This window comes from Anser cygnoides, chromosome Z, assembly GCF_040182565.1.
Source record: "Anser cygnoides isolate HZ-2024a breed goose chromosome Z, Taihu_goose_T2T_genome, whole genome shotgun sequence".
Lineage (NCBI taxonomy): Eukaryota > Metazoa > Chordata > Aves > Anseriformes > Anatidae > Anser > Anser cygnoides.
The window spans coordinates 14,364,805-14,381,772 of NC_089912.1; the positions used below are offsets into that span (position 1 = coordinate 14,364,805).

General features: G+C 37.9%; 1 protein-coding gene across 3 annotated transcripts in view; it reads right to left on the bottom strand.

Annotated features, from left to right (window-relative positions):
• The window catches only part of LINGO2 (leucine rich repeat and Ig domain containing 2), a 545,573-nt gene that overhangs the window by 227,838 nt on the left and 300,767 nt on the right, over window positions 1-16,968 (bottom strand). For all 3 annotated transcript variants that reach the window (XM_066988165.1, XM_066988167.1, XM_066988166.1), the window contains one exon: window positions 15,068-15,150. Coding sequence is in view for 1 of the 3 variants with exons in the window: in XM_066988167.1 (XP_066844268.1) it covers window positions 15,068-15,085 (18 nt within the window). In the remaining 2 variants the exon portion in view is untranslated. The remainder of the gene's footprint in view (window positions 1-15,067; window positions 15,151-16,968) is intronic.

Here is a 16,968-nt window from a genome sequence, read left to right on the forward strand (position 1 = left end):
AATCTGACAACAGCTGCATAGCCTTAAAAGGATAAATTTACATACTGAAATGAACTAAAAGAGATACAAGGAATATATTTCACATTACTGGAAATGTCTGTTGTACATCTTACTATCTGTATTTATTGCCTCTTGTGACACATTAGCCATAATTATTACACATTATCTGCCTAGTCCTGCATTAACTAAATGAATTCCTTTGCTTTTAGGTGTAAAGAATTTGTAATTTTCATTATGATACGGTCCATTAGAAAGGAAAGAGTGTCTGGCAAGAAAGTGAACTAGATTTGAAAACAAAGTTATGTGAATAGAAGAAAATGAAAGTTTACTTGGAATGTCCCTGGAAGAAGCAGTGCTTATAAGACTCACTATCTTGAGCCAAGACCCATGGAGGTAGGGAAGGAAGATCAGTGGACAGTAAGTAGTGAAAGCTGAAGGAGAAGAGCTCACTACTTCTAGTTTTAATGCAGTTATTGCAGGAATGCTAAAAGCTGGCCCAGGTAACCTGCTGAATGCCTCTCTGCTACCTGTCAGAAGCACAGAGATGGACAGCAGCATAAAAGACTTCAGGACTCCAGCACTTAGTGAAAATGTTCCTCACATCTACCTGCATCTTCTCAGACTGCCCTTGGAACAGAAAGTGCTTAATTAATTTAGCAGGAGTATCCTGTGGTGTAAGTCCTAAGCCCAAGATGATGAGAGGGCACCTGAGAATGTATTCTTTCCTTCTTGTAGGATTGTCTCGAGCACACACAGATCTGGATTTTCCCATATGCTGAGATGGCTCTCTCTCCTCTTTATTCACTCTTATTTTCATTTATGCAATAGCTATGTAATTTCAAAGATTTTCACTGCTTATTCATATGGATAGCCAACTCATGTTTCTTGTTCTTTCTCTGACGTTAGTCCTTACAGCAGTAGATTGTAGAACCATTGCAACAGAAATAAAGCACTCAGATCTTCCCCTCCCCCCCCCCCCTTTTTTTTCCAAGGAATGGTCAAGGACTAGGACAAAAATATTTTTGCTTTTAATAGGATTTCCAGGGCTGTCAGAATACTTTTTACCACAAAAACAAAACAAAACAAAACAAAAACAAAAAAACCTGCTACCTTTTACAGCTATTAAAACCAAAAGAGAACCTCACAGAAATTCCTCATTAAACGAATACGAAATTTAGCTCTTAAAAGTGCTGCATCCAATCCACCTCTTTTCTCTGTCCTGGAGCGGACCTTGCCAAATTTCTCCATTTCCTTTTTTGATTACATTTAGTTTAGCCAAACACGTTATGGTGGCAGAGATGAAATATTGCCAGAATATTTTTTTTTCATGCAATGTTGCCAGAAAACTTCAACTTGTGAAGGTAATGCTTTGGGCAGAAACAGCAAGACGGACTTGTTTATCAGCAAGATGGAAAAATAATTCTTTCCTGTCTGCAAATATATTACAAATTGAGAAGTGCTTTGTGTCTCTTCCAAAAAGAAGAAATCAGCTCTAGTACCAACTCATGTGGCAGAAAACTAAAAAGTTACTTTAATTGAAATGTTTAAATGTATAGGACTATTGAATAATAATCTCAACCTACTGATAAATTAAGGACATTAAATTACAAAATGCAAACTTAAATCCTCACTTTCGTTAGCAATTGCCTTCTATAGTACCATCTTGCAATCCAGAGAGCTAATTTATACATTAGTGCTGGCAATAAAACTTTTTTTTTTTTCTTTTTCTGTCAGGTAGAATCAAAAGGATCAAGATTGTGCACAGTTTTCGTATTACAGCTTCATTTTGCTTTGTACAATTTCTATATTTTATTTTATTTTCTGGTAGAAATTGTTGCTGGAGGCATAGATTTTGATTAATAACATAACTCAGCTAAGCATTCTCTTTGAAAAGAATTAACTATCTAGGCAGGGTACAACAAAGCATATTTCAACAAGATTATTTTACATGGCAAATTACAAAGAGGACCATAATTACTGATTTTGAGCAGTGTTTTTCAGGATTTCCTCTAGGTAGGGAGCAATCTGTTGGGGAAGTTGTTGTAGCATAAATTTATGAACTGATAAGCCTACTACTCTGAAAGTACAGTAAATCACTCTTAAATTTGGCTCATAGACAATGCAGCATATGTCCGAGGTCTTAAACTTAAAAATGCTTTTTAATATAAAGCTCTCAGGACTTTTTTTTTCTGTTTTTTTTTTTTTTCCTATTTATATTCAGATGACTTGTACTGTCTCAGAATTTCCTAAAATCTATTTTTTTTTTTTTTGGTATTAGTATTCAAAAGTCATTGAAGCATACAGCAATTTTGCTTGTATGTTTACCAGTAGGTGTAAAATAAAACATAATCAATAATAAACTGGATGTTACAGAATAGGTACATATACACCCTGGACATTAAATCCAGAAATGAGATTGTGGACCTTACGCTACTGCTTCACAGGTCAAGACATGCTTCTTTCCCCTGTATTTAATAGTTAATTGGCAAGGCGAATCTTACCTCAAGCTGCTACTATTTTATTATGAAGCACACTCTTGGCAATAAAGATACCAGAATAGACAGTAAAAAGGTTTTGCAATTTCACATAATAGAAACTTTCCCACTTAGAAAATCTGCACTAGAAAAAGAGGATAGAGTAGTTAAACTTCAGACACTCAAGTTTCCTTAATTTGACTTTCTGTTCTTCAGACATCACATGGCTCATCTGAACATAATTAAATGGTTATACCTTCTCCAAACCAGGTGAAGACTGGGTGCAATTCTATAAAATGTTGAAGCACACAATCAAAATAAGTTTTAAACGTAAGCTCTAAAAGATGTGGACCTGCTAGAGCGAGTCTAGAGGAGGGCTGCAAAGATGCTCAGAGGGCTGGAGCACGTCTCCTATGAAGAAAGGCTGAGAGAGCTGGGGATGATTCTGTGATTCTATGTTCAGTTTGTAGAAGAGAAGGCTTCAGGGAGATCTCATTTTGGCCTTTCAGTACCTAAAGAGATCTTATAAAAAGGATGGAGAAGGACTCTTTACTCGGGTGGATAATGATAGGACAAGGGGGGGATGGTCTTAAACTAAAAGAGGATAGATTTAGATTAGACTTTAGGAGGAAATTCTTCACTGTAAGGCTAGTGAGGCACTGAAACAGGTTGCCAAGGGAAGCTGTGGATGCTCCATCCCTGGAGGTGTTCAAGGCCAGGCTGGATGGTGTCTTGGCCAACCTGATCTAGTGGGCGGCATCCCTGCCCATGGCAGGAGGGCTGGAGTTAGGTGATTTTTAAGGCCCCTTCCAACCCAAACCATTCTATGATTCTATAATTCTAATCCTGCAAATTATGGAGAAATTCTTAAAAGTGGAATAAGAGTTTACCTGAATCAGACTTGTTTCCATAGAGCTTTAATTAAGGCCTTTTTGGAGGAATAGATCAACACAAAAGGCTCAGAATATTTACTGACTATTTATTTAGAATATTTAGATATATTCTAGTATATATCTAAATATCTATCAATATATCTATTATCTTTATCTATTAATATATCTATTATCTAGAATATATCTAGAATATTTACTGAATATTTATTTGTACAGATGAAACTGAAAGAATGATAAAGGAGACATAGAACAGTGCGTGAATTGCAATTCTCAGAGGGCTTTTAGCACAAATTTTGTGACCTCTGTGTTTCCGGACTGCTAATGCTTGAGATTACCTCCTCTAAATAACTGGTCTGTGGAAGTTATGGAAGTCACAGGAGATCCAGCTATTGCCCTATCACATCATGATCACAAAATCTCCCTTCAAAAAGGGGAACCAGTTGAACAAAGAAGCCAAGAACTGATACGGGTTATACTTAAAACATTTTCATGATGTCCCCAAACTACAGATCTTTTCTGGTGGGAAGAGAATCACGCATCTATGACATCAGACGAGTGCAGTGCTGACATGCCTTTTTTGGTAACTTATGGCTTCAGCACAGGTTGGGCAGTGGACATTATGATTTTGGACCTATATTTTAAGGGAATAGAGAAATGCTGCCAAACACTTGAAACATATTTTTTCATTTGCTTGTTCGTAAGGTGTTGAAATTCAAGATTTTATGATAGGACTGATATAGAACGTGTGCATTATTATGCAGGAGTAACCAGACACTGAAGGTATACTACATGCTATCTAACTTCAGACTTTTGTCTTTTCCTTTCTCACCACCTTTGTATCGTTTTTACCAATCTAGTCTTTATTCTCATTTCAGTTTTATTCTGTTTTACTTCTTCCTGCTACACTATTGACCTACTTTCTGAGCTCCTCTGCTCTGCCTGTCTTTCATGACTCCTCCACCCACCCACCCCTACTGTTTGCAAAGCATCTAAAAAACACCTTTTTATCCCTTTACTAAATTAAAAGATCAGAGAGCAACCTGTCCCCCACTGATTTTATAACACTTTCTCTGCCAAAGAGATGATTCAAAAATAGCTAGAGAAAACTGATATGAAGAAATAAAACAGAAATAAAGTAGAATCTGAAAATCTGAGGAATCTTCAATTCTACTTCTAAATCATGAAAAAAAGTCCAGAAATGTACATTAAAATTTAGGATCAGAGTGGCTTGCCTGAATTGGATTATCTTCTCTGAAGATACTTAAACTGATAACTAATATTAGCTATATGTAAGCATAGTGTGCTAATAGAAGGACTTGTAGCTGCTACACAGAATAAACATGCAGTTGTGAATAGGACATGCACCTTAAACTCCAGAGTGAGCTCAAATACCATTCAGTTTACTCATTTGTGAATAAAAAGAGCTGTTAAACTTGAACAGAAGTATCAGATTATAGCCCTGAATAAATGTGAAACTGATTTTGAAGACATACTCTCATTTAATTAGTGCTGTAACAGTCAAGTAGATTTATCTGCTCTTTTCAGCTAAGGAAAGTAGACACAATATTATGGGTAACCTTTACACTTGTTGCGTCATATTTACCTTCCATCACAATGGATGCTAGGACATCTAGATTACACAAAAGTGAAGCCAGGGATAGAAGAATGGGGGCTTGCTTAATTGTATTAATGATTTCTAAATAAAACAATCATAATTATTAAAGCCAGGAATGAAAGAATGGGGGCTTGCTTAATCACTTTAAAATAGATATTACTGAGTGTCTTTGCTTATTACCACGCAAATTAACTGAAACAAGGAGTCTCGGGGCCCCTCACAGAAGATGTTTCCTGACAAAAATGGGGAACCTGTCTCAAAAACCAGCTGAGACTGACCTTGTGGTTTGGACAAGAGCCAAGGAGCAGCTGAGTCTGTACAAAGGCTGGGGGTCAGCTAGTGGTGATGAAGAGGAGTTATCGGACTTCATCCCCACGACCCCCTGATGACCACCACCAGAAGGCACTGTGCAGGCACAGATGGGAGGAGTTTATGGAAATGACTTCTTGGAGTTAATTTTAATACAGAGCAGGGCTGTGTTACGAATATGTATAGGTGTATTAGGAAACTTCATGCATATGTAACTTTTTACTGCATATAACCAAAGCAAGTTGCCACGTTAAGTTGCGCATGCCTTTGGGAGCTATCCCGCATGCACCCGGTGCCAAAATAAACCACACACCTACTTTATAACTTATTTGCTTTGAGTTATGGAGTTCTTCCATGAATCAAAAGAACCTTGGCAGCATTTGGTCTTGAGAAAAGCCTTTATGCTGTCAGAACCTTTTCAGTCAGAATAACACAAGGAGCCAAAGTATAAATGAAAAAATGTCTCAGCACAGCACTTTCCAAGACAGGATCCTTCTCTATGCAAATGCTATTTATGAAACATTGTCTGTACCTATGGAAAGGCAGCTAGCTTCACTATTTCTATTTTATCAGTATATAAGTGTGGAATAAACAGACAAGAAGAAGCCTTGATGGTACTGCTTGCTGGAGTAATGCCATATGACTTTTTTTTGTATGTTAGGAAAAAGACTGGTTATATTTTAAGATGAAGTGTTGCCATTTCTTCTAGGAATACTTAATATTATAGTTGAAATGTTAGTAATGAAACTTAGAGTACATGTTCACACTACAAAAATAAATAAAATGCTATCTTCAGTTATGATGTTTACTGATAGTTTCCCCAGACCATCCTTTCTTTCTCATTCCAATTAGCATGCTTAAAAACAGATTGACAGCAAAAAAGCTAATGGCTATAAATTACTGTTACAAGTGCAAATGAATTCCTTATTACATGATAGGTGTTTCACAAATGCCAACAGAAGATCAAGGTCAGGAAAAAAAAGTTAGCACTTATTCATACAGACAGAAACTGAAAAGATAAGTGACAAAAATTAGATGGTATTTTGAAGTAGCTAAAAGTAAGGGCTTAAGTGGTCATTAGTAATACTTTCTACATGTTCCATGACCTATTGGAAGGAGTGCTTTTAAGATTAGTACTTTTTCAGTAATTAATCACTTTTGAGGTGGGGGATAGCTCTTTAATCAAATTATTCTCTGTTTCCTTGAAATAGTAATTGGCCAGATTTATCTCTGGTACGATTCGTTTGACGTCTGGAAAGCTATACCAGAGATGAATTATTGCTTTGATCTTTGTACCTCTGACATTAAGACAGCAATCTACTATTCTACTCTTGCAAATGAAGAAGAAATAACATCCATTAGGTCTTTCTTGGATTCCTTTAAGTAAAACAACAAACAAGTAGAGCTGTAAACTAAAATAACTATATGGCTAACTTTTAAAGTTACTGTAAACTGTCTTTGGAAAAAATGATAGTAAGAACCAGACTAAAAGCAGAAATGAGGAGTGTCAAAAGTTTAGAGTTCAATTTCCAGCTCAACTTCAAGCTTGCCAAAGAATTATGATCAGTGTGTAGAAGCAGATTTTCAAGTATCTGTTTACAGAATTTATGATTTTCATTAGTTGATCAACAGTTCCCATTTTAACATCCAGAGTGTTTTATTGGGTTTACATGGCAAGGTTTTGGTAACAGGGGGCTGTAGCGGTGGCCTCTTTGAGAAGAATCCAGTCCTATGATAGGTAAGGGCCAGTTTCAGCTAGCTCCAAAGGGACCCACTGCTGGCTAGAACCAAGACAGTAAATGATGTTGTTTGCACCTCTGTGAGAGCAGATTTTAGGAAAAAAAAACCACACAAATAAACAAACAAAAACCAAAACAAAACAAAAAAACCTGCTGGGCAACAGCAGCTGGGAGAGTGAGGAGTGAGAGCCAGCCCTGCAGCCCCCAAGGGCAGTACAGCAGGAGGGCAGGAGGTGCTCCAGGCACGCAGCAGCAGTTCCCCTGCGGCCTGTGGAGAGGCCCCTGGTGGAGCAGGCTGTCCCCCTGCAGCCCATGGGTCCCACACGGAGCAGATCTCCACGCTGCAGCCCGTGGAGGAGCCCCCGGTGGAGCAGGTGGATGTGGCCTGGAGGAGGCTGCGGCCCATGGAGAGCCCCCGCAGGAGCAGGCCCCGGGCCGGAGCTGCAGCCCGTGGAGAGGAGCCCACGCAGGAGCAGGGGGTCTGGGGGGAGCTGCCGCCCGTGGGGGACCCGTGCTGGAGCAGTTTGCTCCTGGGGGATGGATGGACCCCGTGATACGGAGCCGTGTGGGAGCAGTTCTTGAAGAGCTGCTGCCTGCGGGCAGCCCCCGCAGGCTCAGCTCGGGAAGGACGGCATCCCGTGGGAGGGACCCCACGGGGAGCAGGGGCAGACAGGGACCGTGAAGGAGCAGCAGAGATGATGTACTATAGACTGACTGAAGCCCCCATTCACTGTTCCCCTGCACCACTTGGGGGCAGGAGGCAGAAGAGGATAGGTGGAGGAAGGTGTTTGTGGTTTAAATTTCTCACTGCTCTAGCCTGTTAGTAATAGGTAATAAATTACATTAATCTCCCTACACTGAGTCTGTTTTGCCTGTTATGATACTTGTTGCGTGATCTCTCTCTGTTCTTATCTCAACCCTTGAGCCCTTTCCATTGTATTTTCAGCCCTTTTCCCTTGGGGGGGGGGGGTGTGTGAGAAGGCGGTTGTGATGGAGCTTAGATGCGCAGCTGGGTAAAACCATCACAAGCGCGTAAAATCTTACTACCTAAGAGTCTTCTCAAAGCTGAACTACTTACAGTTTCCAGTCTCCCAAGACTGAATCCTTACTTTGTTCTTTAGCACAACTAAGTTTTTAATTAGTTGTATTTCTTCTACATGTTAGGTGTATTTCTTCTACCTAGTCTTTATTTTACTATTATTTCAGCTTTAGGTGCAGAAGCTTAGTGTGCACAGTATGAATGTAAAATAAACTTCAAAAACATGCAGGGCATTTTCTGTACACTGCATAGGAAATCTAAGCTCTCTACTAGGATTCCTATCATGGCAAAAGAAAAAATTTACAGAAATGGTTATTGGCTTTCAGGTCCGTGCTGTAACTTCTTTCCCAACATATATATATTTTTTTTCGATAGCACATGGTCAGATCTATTTGGAAGTGAATGAAGTGAATACTCAAATATTTTGCCTTAAGTAGTGAAACCTAGCTTTTAGATCACTTGGCACTCCACCCTGCCTTCCTTACAGAAAGCCAATCAAGCTGTGTAAAATATTTTTGTCACTACAAACATCAGTAATGAGCATAAACCATTGTCGATGTAAAATGTAAAGCTCTTTTGTGCGTGTCTATTGAGCAGGGTCTATTGAAGCAGCAAGGACAATAGGGATTAGAAATATTAATTGCATATTATAAGAGAAATAAATGTATCTACCTTTATACTAAACCTTGTTCAGCTTCTACTCGTAATATGCTGAAAGCCACCAGCTTCTCTGGCAGAGTTTCCAGAGGAGACAAATCTGCCTGCACTTTCCTTTTCTCTTTTTATATTTTTTTTTTAGAAAACACACATACTAGCTGTGAGAAAGTACAATATCACGGTCTGCCTCTTTTTTGTCTGCTCTTCTTAAAGTGACTTGGGAAGTTTCTCCTCTTATCCTACTGTTTGAAAACCCTGTACTGCAAAGCATTTTTGCACATTGGTTGAGATCACACACTAGTGTGATCTCATACTACCCTATTTGTTTCAGATGCCTTTACTAAATACTGATCTGTCATAATCATGTTAATGAACTTTAAACACTAGCCTGTCTTACAAAGAGCGCAAGTTTCAAGCTAGTGAAGTAAATGCTTTTTTTCTTAAGTACGAATTTGGAGACAGTTCTGAAATAAGAAATGACTAGAACAGTTGTGTTTTAGCAAGTGGACAGCAAGTGGTTTTTTTTGTTTTGTTTTGTTTTTGTTTTTGATTTCTGACAATTTTTAGGTTGATAGCTCAGACCTCCATTTCAGTGTTACTTAGCCTTGGGAGTTTCCGGAGTCCATTTCTCATACTCAGGATGAAAGCTCTTCCCTTTCTTTCATGATTCTTTTTTTCCCCTTCCTTGCTCCTTATTCCAAAGGGAAGACAAAAAGCTCTTAACCAAAGACAGCTATTAAGACTTTTGTTACTTTCCCCGCAGTAGTTTCAGTCTCTCCCAATTACCTTTTAATAAAATGAAACCTAGTAATTGCTTGGGTTTGTCAGTCCTAAATGGCAAATGAAACATTTGTTGCATACTTGGTAGAATGATAACACTTCTTATCTATCTTAAGAAAATCCACCATAACCTGGTCACTGGTAAGAGACCATACAAAATCACGGTAATAAATACAGATGACAGATTTAGCATTACAGTGTTCTAACATTCTGGTTTTAAGCAATCCTGCCCTCAAAGAAACAACTATCTGAGCAGATTCAGCTGGACTACCTACGGAGTAAAAGGACATCAAACAACAAATAACAGCAAAGAATTGAAGAAGTGTGTATTGCTTTGCCTTTTTCATATCTTTGCTAAACTACAGAGATCCTCACCCTCAGTGACGAACAGCAACAATATATTATGTATGCATGCTTACTTTATACCAAAGTACATGGACTGAACTAATACAGCACTTTGGCCTTCCACAAAATAAGGAATGATAGTGTAATACAGTGCAGCAGATGTTATCAGAAGCTGCAACCTCCCACTGAAAGCAGTAACTTTCTGAAGCATCCTGGAAGTTTCAAAAGTGATATGGTATTCTCCAATACTCACATAGGTAGTGCATCCAAACAGTGGTAAATATGACTTGTCTACTCTGACTATATTTTCAAATCTCCTCTTGAGCAGTGGTCTCTGAAGTGGGTGAGTGCATGCACACCACGGGGTATGCAAGACAATCTGCTGAATACATGAAGAAAATATTATAACTTCAGTTATACATATGTATAATTTGTAAATAAACAAGCATGCAGATATTGGGTATATACATGCTAAAAAAAAAATAAAATTACTGATAGCACTGCATGATAAAAAAATGTTTGGAGACCACTGCTCTAGAAAATGGAAATGATATTATTCAACCCTGCACCATCACCCCGAAAAGATCTCCAGATATGGGTATATCTAGAGAAGCCCCTTAATATGCATTAAAAACTGCAGAAGTACCATAGCATGACTTTATTCTATGCTTAAACGTCTCTAGCTTAGAAAATGAGCCCTGGGAATAGAAAATCTAAGAACTGCGCATTATGCCAGGCAGAAGTAAAAGGTAGTTAGGGCAAGCCATGAAAAAAGTCACATGAAAGTCACATGAAAAACATGAAAAAACAATCCACCTAAACCAGGTTCATTAAATAAGATCTTTTACCAATGATTATCTAGCCTTGTAAATTATATGAAATGCCAACTGTACAAAACAAAAAACTGTACAATGCCAAACATTTCACGTCTCTCCTAATTCCTTTCTGTCTTCTTACCTGCCACCAACACTGAAGATGCAACAATAATATCTTCATCCAACTCTCCACATTGGAAAGTCAAAAAAAGTTGATTATTTTCAAAATCTTTACTCGATTAGATCTGGCTAGCTCATGTTGGCAACCAGGAATTCATACTTTTTTTTTTCTTCTTTTTTTTTTTTTCTTTTCTCAATAAGAAAGGAGGGCAGATGTTTAAAGGAAATGTTTGCCATTACAAATGTCTAAGGTGTCTACTAGAAGCACATTAATCTATCCCGTATCTGTACATTGTCCAAAATCTGTAAGATTTTAATATTCTAATTACTGTAACAAGAAGTAGGAAAAGACACATTTCACGTTGGTTTAGTCAACATTTTCACAACTAATTGCTTAAAGTGGTTAGTAAAACTGATTGAGCAAAATAGCTCAGAAGGCTTTCTTGGCTTTTCCCTACTTCTTGGGAACAATGCTAACTACAGAATCACAAACCCACAGGATAATTTAGAAATGGAGGGACTGCTCTAGGTCAGCTGGTCCAACTGACTTCTCAAAACACATCTAAGAGATCAAGACGCTCAGGATTGTGCCCAGTTTAGTCTTTAACATCTCCAAGAATGGAGATCTCACAGTATCTCTGGACAAACTGCTCCAGTATCTGATCAACTTATGCTTAAGAAATGAAGCAAACAGACAACCATGCAAAAAACTCCTTATAGTTAGCAAGAGTTTCCCACAATTCAACTTGCACCAGTCACCTCTTGCCCTACTACTGTGCATATCTGAGAAGAGTCTAGCTGTGTCTTCTCTCTGTCCTTCTATCTGGTAGTTGCAGAAAACAGTCTTCTCTTCCTCAGTTTCTCTCATGTGCTTAGTGCTCCAGTCCCCCACCTGTCTCCATGGACTCCCTTGAACATACTCCAGTATGTCAGTGTCTGTGCTTTACTGGAGATCCCAAAACTGGACAATGGACTCCCGGTGTGGTCTTACCCATGCTGAACGTGTGGACCTAGAGCAGTGGCACCATGCCTGTGAGTGGGTATACAACAAAATTCCCTGGTCCAAAGATGATTCTTCACACCTCGTATTTTGTCTTGTACAAATGCATGATTGGTGGGCTTGATAGCAGTAAGAGATGAGAAACTGTATGACATGATTGTTATACAAATAAGAAATGGTGTGAATGAGGTAGATGACCTCCATGAGAGACTGTGTAATCCAATAAGGAATGAAAGAAAGGGCACTTAAAATCACTCTGCTCTTGTGAGTTGTATCCACATGCAGTTGCACTCTACTCTGAAATGAGGCTGTAAGGTTCACATGAGCCCAACACTCTGAACACAAAAGCAAAGACAAGGTAAGTGACTGAATTTCAGTGAACTGGGGAGGTGACAGTTCTCAAATATGCAGTAATGCCCACAACAGTCAACAGGAAAAGAAGTCACAAGTGCATAAGAATCACTGATTGTTTTTCAAGTGAGCACAACTCACTTTTTGTTTGTTTGTTTGTTTCTACTTCTGTTATAACCTTCCAGTGATATATCATTTTCACTTTGCTACTCTAATCTTAAAAACTGTAAATTGTCTAAAATAAAGATTTATCTGAAAAATTAAGACTCCTTTCATTTTATTTGAAACATAGCATAGACACAAATACAACATATTATTGCAACCAACAATTTCTAATGTTGGGCATGGCTAAAGCTAATCTGTGACATTGTTAGGGCACACATCACAGGCACCATGACGGGGTCCTGCAAGGCATTTTGGAATCTAAGGACTGATTTGCAGAAAGCCAGTCACGCCAAGACTCCTAAACTACTGTTGATTTATTATTCACTCATGTACTTATTTTGACTAATGACATAAGACACAAAAATTTCAGAAGAGTAAAATGATGTAAAATGAAAATAGTTTGTCTTCCAGATAAGTCTGAAAGGTACCTTCTTCATCTACCCTAAAATAAGGTATGCAAGTAAATGCAATCCATGCAAAATTCTCTCTTTTGATTAACAGAATAAAAAGTATTTCCTGCTTCTCCAAATAGATAATCTAGATGTATTTTACTTTCCAGAAAGTGAGAAGCTTAGAGGAGGACTGACTGACAATTCAAACATGGTGATGGGAGACCACCCTATTTTTATGATACTTGAAACATGTATAAGAAGCGCTGATTTTAAGGCAAGAAAATCCTATTAAGTGCCAGGGCAAGTCTAATATCTAGAGCAAAAATCACTCCTAAACCTGCAGAAACAAAGCAAGAGAAATGCAACCAACCAAAAAATAGTACTTTTTTTTTTTTTTTTCTCCACATAGTAGACCATGGGGGAAAATAAAGCTGTAACTGCTCAGCAATGGTAATTTGTGACCAAGGAATGATCTAGCACAGAGGGCAAGAAAGTTTGGTTGCAGGAGGGGTTAAACTGGGGGAGCAGGGACACCAGAGACAGAAGGACTCTATGTCAGGGAGTGAGATTTCCCTTGCTGAGGAGATAAGACAGGGCTGGGGCTTTGTGCTGTAGCAATGGTGCAATGTGATTGCTCAGGAACCACCCCTGGGCAGTGGGGCTGGGGATGAACCCAGCAGGGGGCTAAGGTGCCCCGTGCCAACGCTTATGGGACTGATGATGGGACAAGCGTGTGTAAGGGGCCAGTGCATGACATATCTCTGCAGACTCATAGGACTCTGTACAATGCATTGTTCATTAGCCCTCTTTGTATTTAAGCACAGATGTGTGTTTAATTCATCTCAAAGGGTACAATAAAAATGCCCCAACAAGACCATCTCCATTTATGCACAAGAACTGAATACATGCTAATTCCCAGAATTGTCATCTTCTTTGCAAATCTCTAAGGAGACAATATGTAAATACCTGTATGCAGTGCAAGTGGGATTTTAGGGACCCAGCAAGATTCATGGTGCTTCATAAAGAGAAGTGACAGCGAGTGGTTTTATAAGGACAAGAGGGGGATTGAGTCAGCATAGTTATTACAATATTAGTGGACTCACTATTTAGCTTGGACAGATCAAACAGTTCAATTAAGTTCCTATTAAAAGAAAAGAAATCTCCTTCCTGAGCGATACAGCCATATTTCTTGTGTTTCCCTACTATTAACATTTTGATGACTCTACCTCCTACCAGTGAGCACAAGGCAGAGTCAATGAACTTATTTTTTGTCGGGGTTTTCTTACACCTTCATTATTATTTGGTACATTTGCAAACCCAGTACAGTGGTGAAGCATTGTTGATGAATTGTCACTACTGATACAATAGTCAAATTCAAAAGAAAAAATGCATTTCTTTTAAAAAAAAGATATAGATAGTCCATTTATCAATAGAAGCTCTATAAATACAGATATATAATTGAGTATGCATACACATACACATGAAAATGGGGATCAGATAAGACCCACCTTGACAGAAGTGTACAACTCCTTATCACATATTTCTTTGCTGACAAATTTAATATCTTTGTAAATCAGTTCTTAGGCCATACAGATTATGGCCTTATGTTTTGTCAGGTTCCAGTGACATTGTTTTCATATTTTCAGGTTATAAATTTGAAATCGTTGCACTATTAAATGCTGCAGCTCATCTGAATTCCTTTTGAATTTATAAAACTACCTTACAACTTCTCAGCATTGTCCTTTATTAGCTGAAGGTTGTGCTTGTCACTGATATGCTAGTTTATAAACACTACTAGGACTAATTATACTTTCTGAGGGAGCTTGGAGACTATTCTCCATAAATGCTTCTAACTACTTTTCCTCCTGCAAGAAATAGCACAGACTGCTCTTTCATAAAATGGCAACTCACCTGAATCAAACATTCTTCAGCATAAGAGTAGGATAAGTAAATGTTTTAAAAGCATATTTTGAAATCCTAGAACATTATTTTTAAAATTTAAGTGCATGATTTTCTTGATTAAACAAAAAACAAAACAAAACAAAACAAAAACCCTGAAAATCGGAATAAAACAAACAATAACATTTCAGCATCTAGTCCTGACACAAGAGGCCAAAATTTGGGATTATTGTGAACATATTTGAATTATTAGAAAATAATTTCTGTGGCTGGGGACTGAAAATGCTTGGGTACATGACAAACAGGTCATGACATATTGAGTACTAACGATTTGTTAACACAGAAGGGAAAGTTTATGAAGTTCAATACAGACAACAAGAATAACAACCAACACCAGCTGAGATGTTACAGCAAACATGAATAAGATCCCTTATGGAAGAATGGTCACAAGTGAAAAAATTAACAGAAACTTACCAGGTTGAAACTGCTCATTGCTCGCACTTTTGGTGGTAGTATTCCACCACTTCCCTGCTCCAGACTGTTATCTTCATATCAACCTGAGTAAACCAACAGCAACAAAAAATTAAAAATAAAACAATAACAACTGAACAAATAAAATAAAATAAAATAAAAAAATAAACGGTGGCTTTCAAGTCTTTGGATAAAATAATTTGATTAACAGGGTCAGAAACGTTTCAGCAGATCATGTTCTCCATTCATTATATTTGGGTTTCAAGATTAAGTGCACAGCAAATCAAAAACTGCCATTAAGCATTCACAAAAAAACAGCAGCAACAACAACAAAAAACCAAAACACTGCAGTGTAGTCTGTTACATAACATGTCTCCTAAGTTTCCCTTTACTTATGACTTTCAGTGAATAATGGAAGCTTTAGAGCTCTTGTAGTCACAGGCAGCAGGAGGTAAATCCTGACATTCAGTCATATAGATTGTATGAGTAGATGGAGTCTTGGATGTCTCAGTTATTTGCCAAAGCCTACTTGCTATTTTTGCAGGCTTGTATTATCTGGGGAAGAACTTAAAAACCACTGTAACAGATTATGCATTAATAAAACAAAAATTAAAAACTTGGCCTTTGTATTTAGTTAAAAGGAAGCAGACAACATTGGAGAGCTAAATTCTACCATTTAGTGATTCTTCATTAAAAATCCTCTTCCTTCTGGTTATATAACCAGCTATAGTATCATTCTTCAAGTAAATAAAAGAGCTAAACTAATGCTTCAGATACTTAGTTTAGGAAATTAAAATAAGCATCCATATTTTCCACCTAGGCCAGGGTTTGGTCTCAGAAATAACGATTTATTACCAAGATACATATTTTTAAAATAAGATAACAGTGTTTTGGCTTCCCCTCTTGAAACGATCTCAACCCTTCGGTGTTACACAGAAGCACTGTGATGTACAAAATTAGAATGGGTCACCAAAAAGTAATATATCTAACTGACAAGACATTTAAGAAGGTCTGAGCTTATATGTTTTTTTTCTTCCTGGAATCATGAAATTCGCTCATCACATTAAAGGGACGGGCTTAGATTAGTTAAGATTTAGAATTTAGAGATGTTAGAGAAGTCAAGGAGGAAGTTTTTTTTTTGTTGTTGTTTTTTTCTTTTCAGAAGCTTTTTTGTATAATCCCCGGAAAATCATGTAAACTGAGAGTATAAACCGTATAAAGATGGAGTAAAGTTAATAAAAATAACGTAAGTATTGCTACATTTTGCTCCATGTGCACTCTTAGGTACCTGTGTACTCTCAAGCTGTAGATTTGCTGAAAAAAAAATAGTCTGAGGGGCTTAAGTATCACACAACTCACTTATAATATTCTGAAGTTTCTTTCTACAAGTAATCCTAAATCTAGCTCTCGCCTCTCTGTCCTTAAGACCTCAGTCAAGACAACTGCTTTTATCAGAGGACCCTTTGCTCCTTACACTCAGCTGTCCTACAGCTTTTTAAAGCCAAAGAATTGTGACAGTTTCACAACTGGACCTGTGGTATCAGGCCTTTTAAATTTTTTCTGTGAAGAATAATGCAGTCACGGAATAACTGGTTGGAAGGGACCTGAGGAGGTCTAGACCAACATCACTTGCGTGCAGGGTCAGCACTTGAATTCAGACCGCATTGCTCACTGATTGGTTGAGCTGAGTATTGAAAAACACGCTCCCTGTTGAAAAGTATGCTCCCATGATACATTTTGTTAAAAAAAATAATTTGAGAGCGAGCATTTAAGTAACTTCATTCAGTTTACACTAATTTATCGGGGCAACTCAGCCCTGTATTTATATACTTTGAATTCCTCCTTAAGAATAAATAGTCTCATATGCTATTCTCTTACCTCACTGCTGTCTCTAAGGTAATATA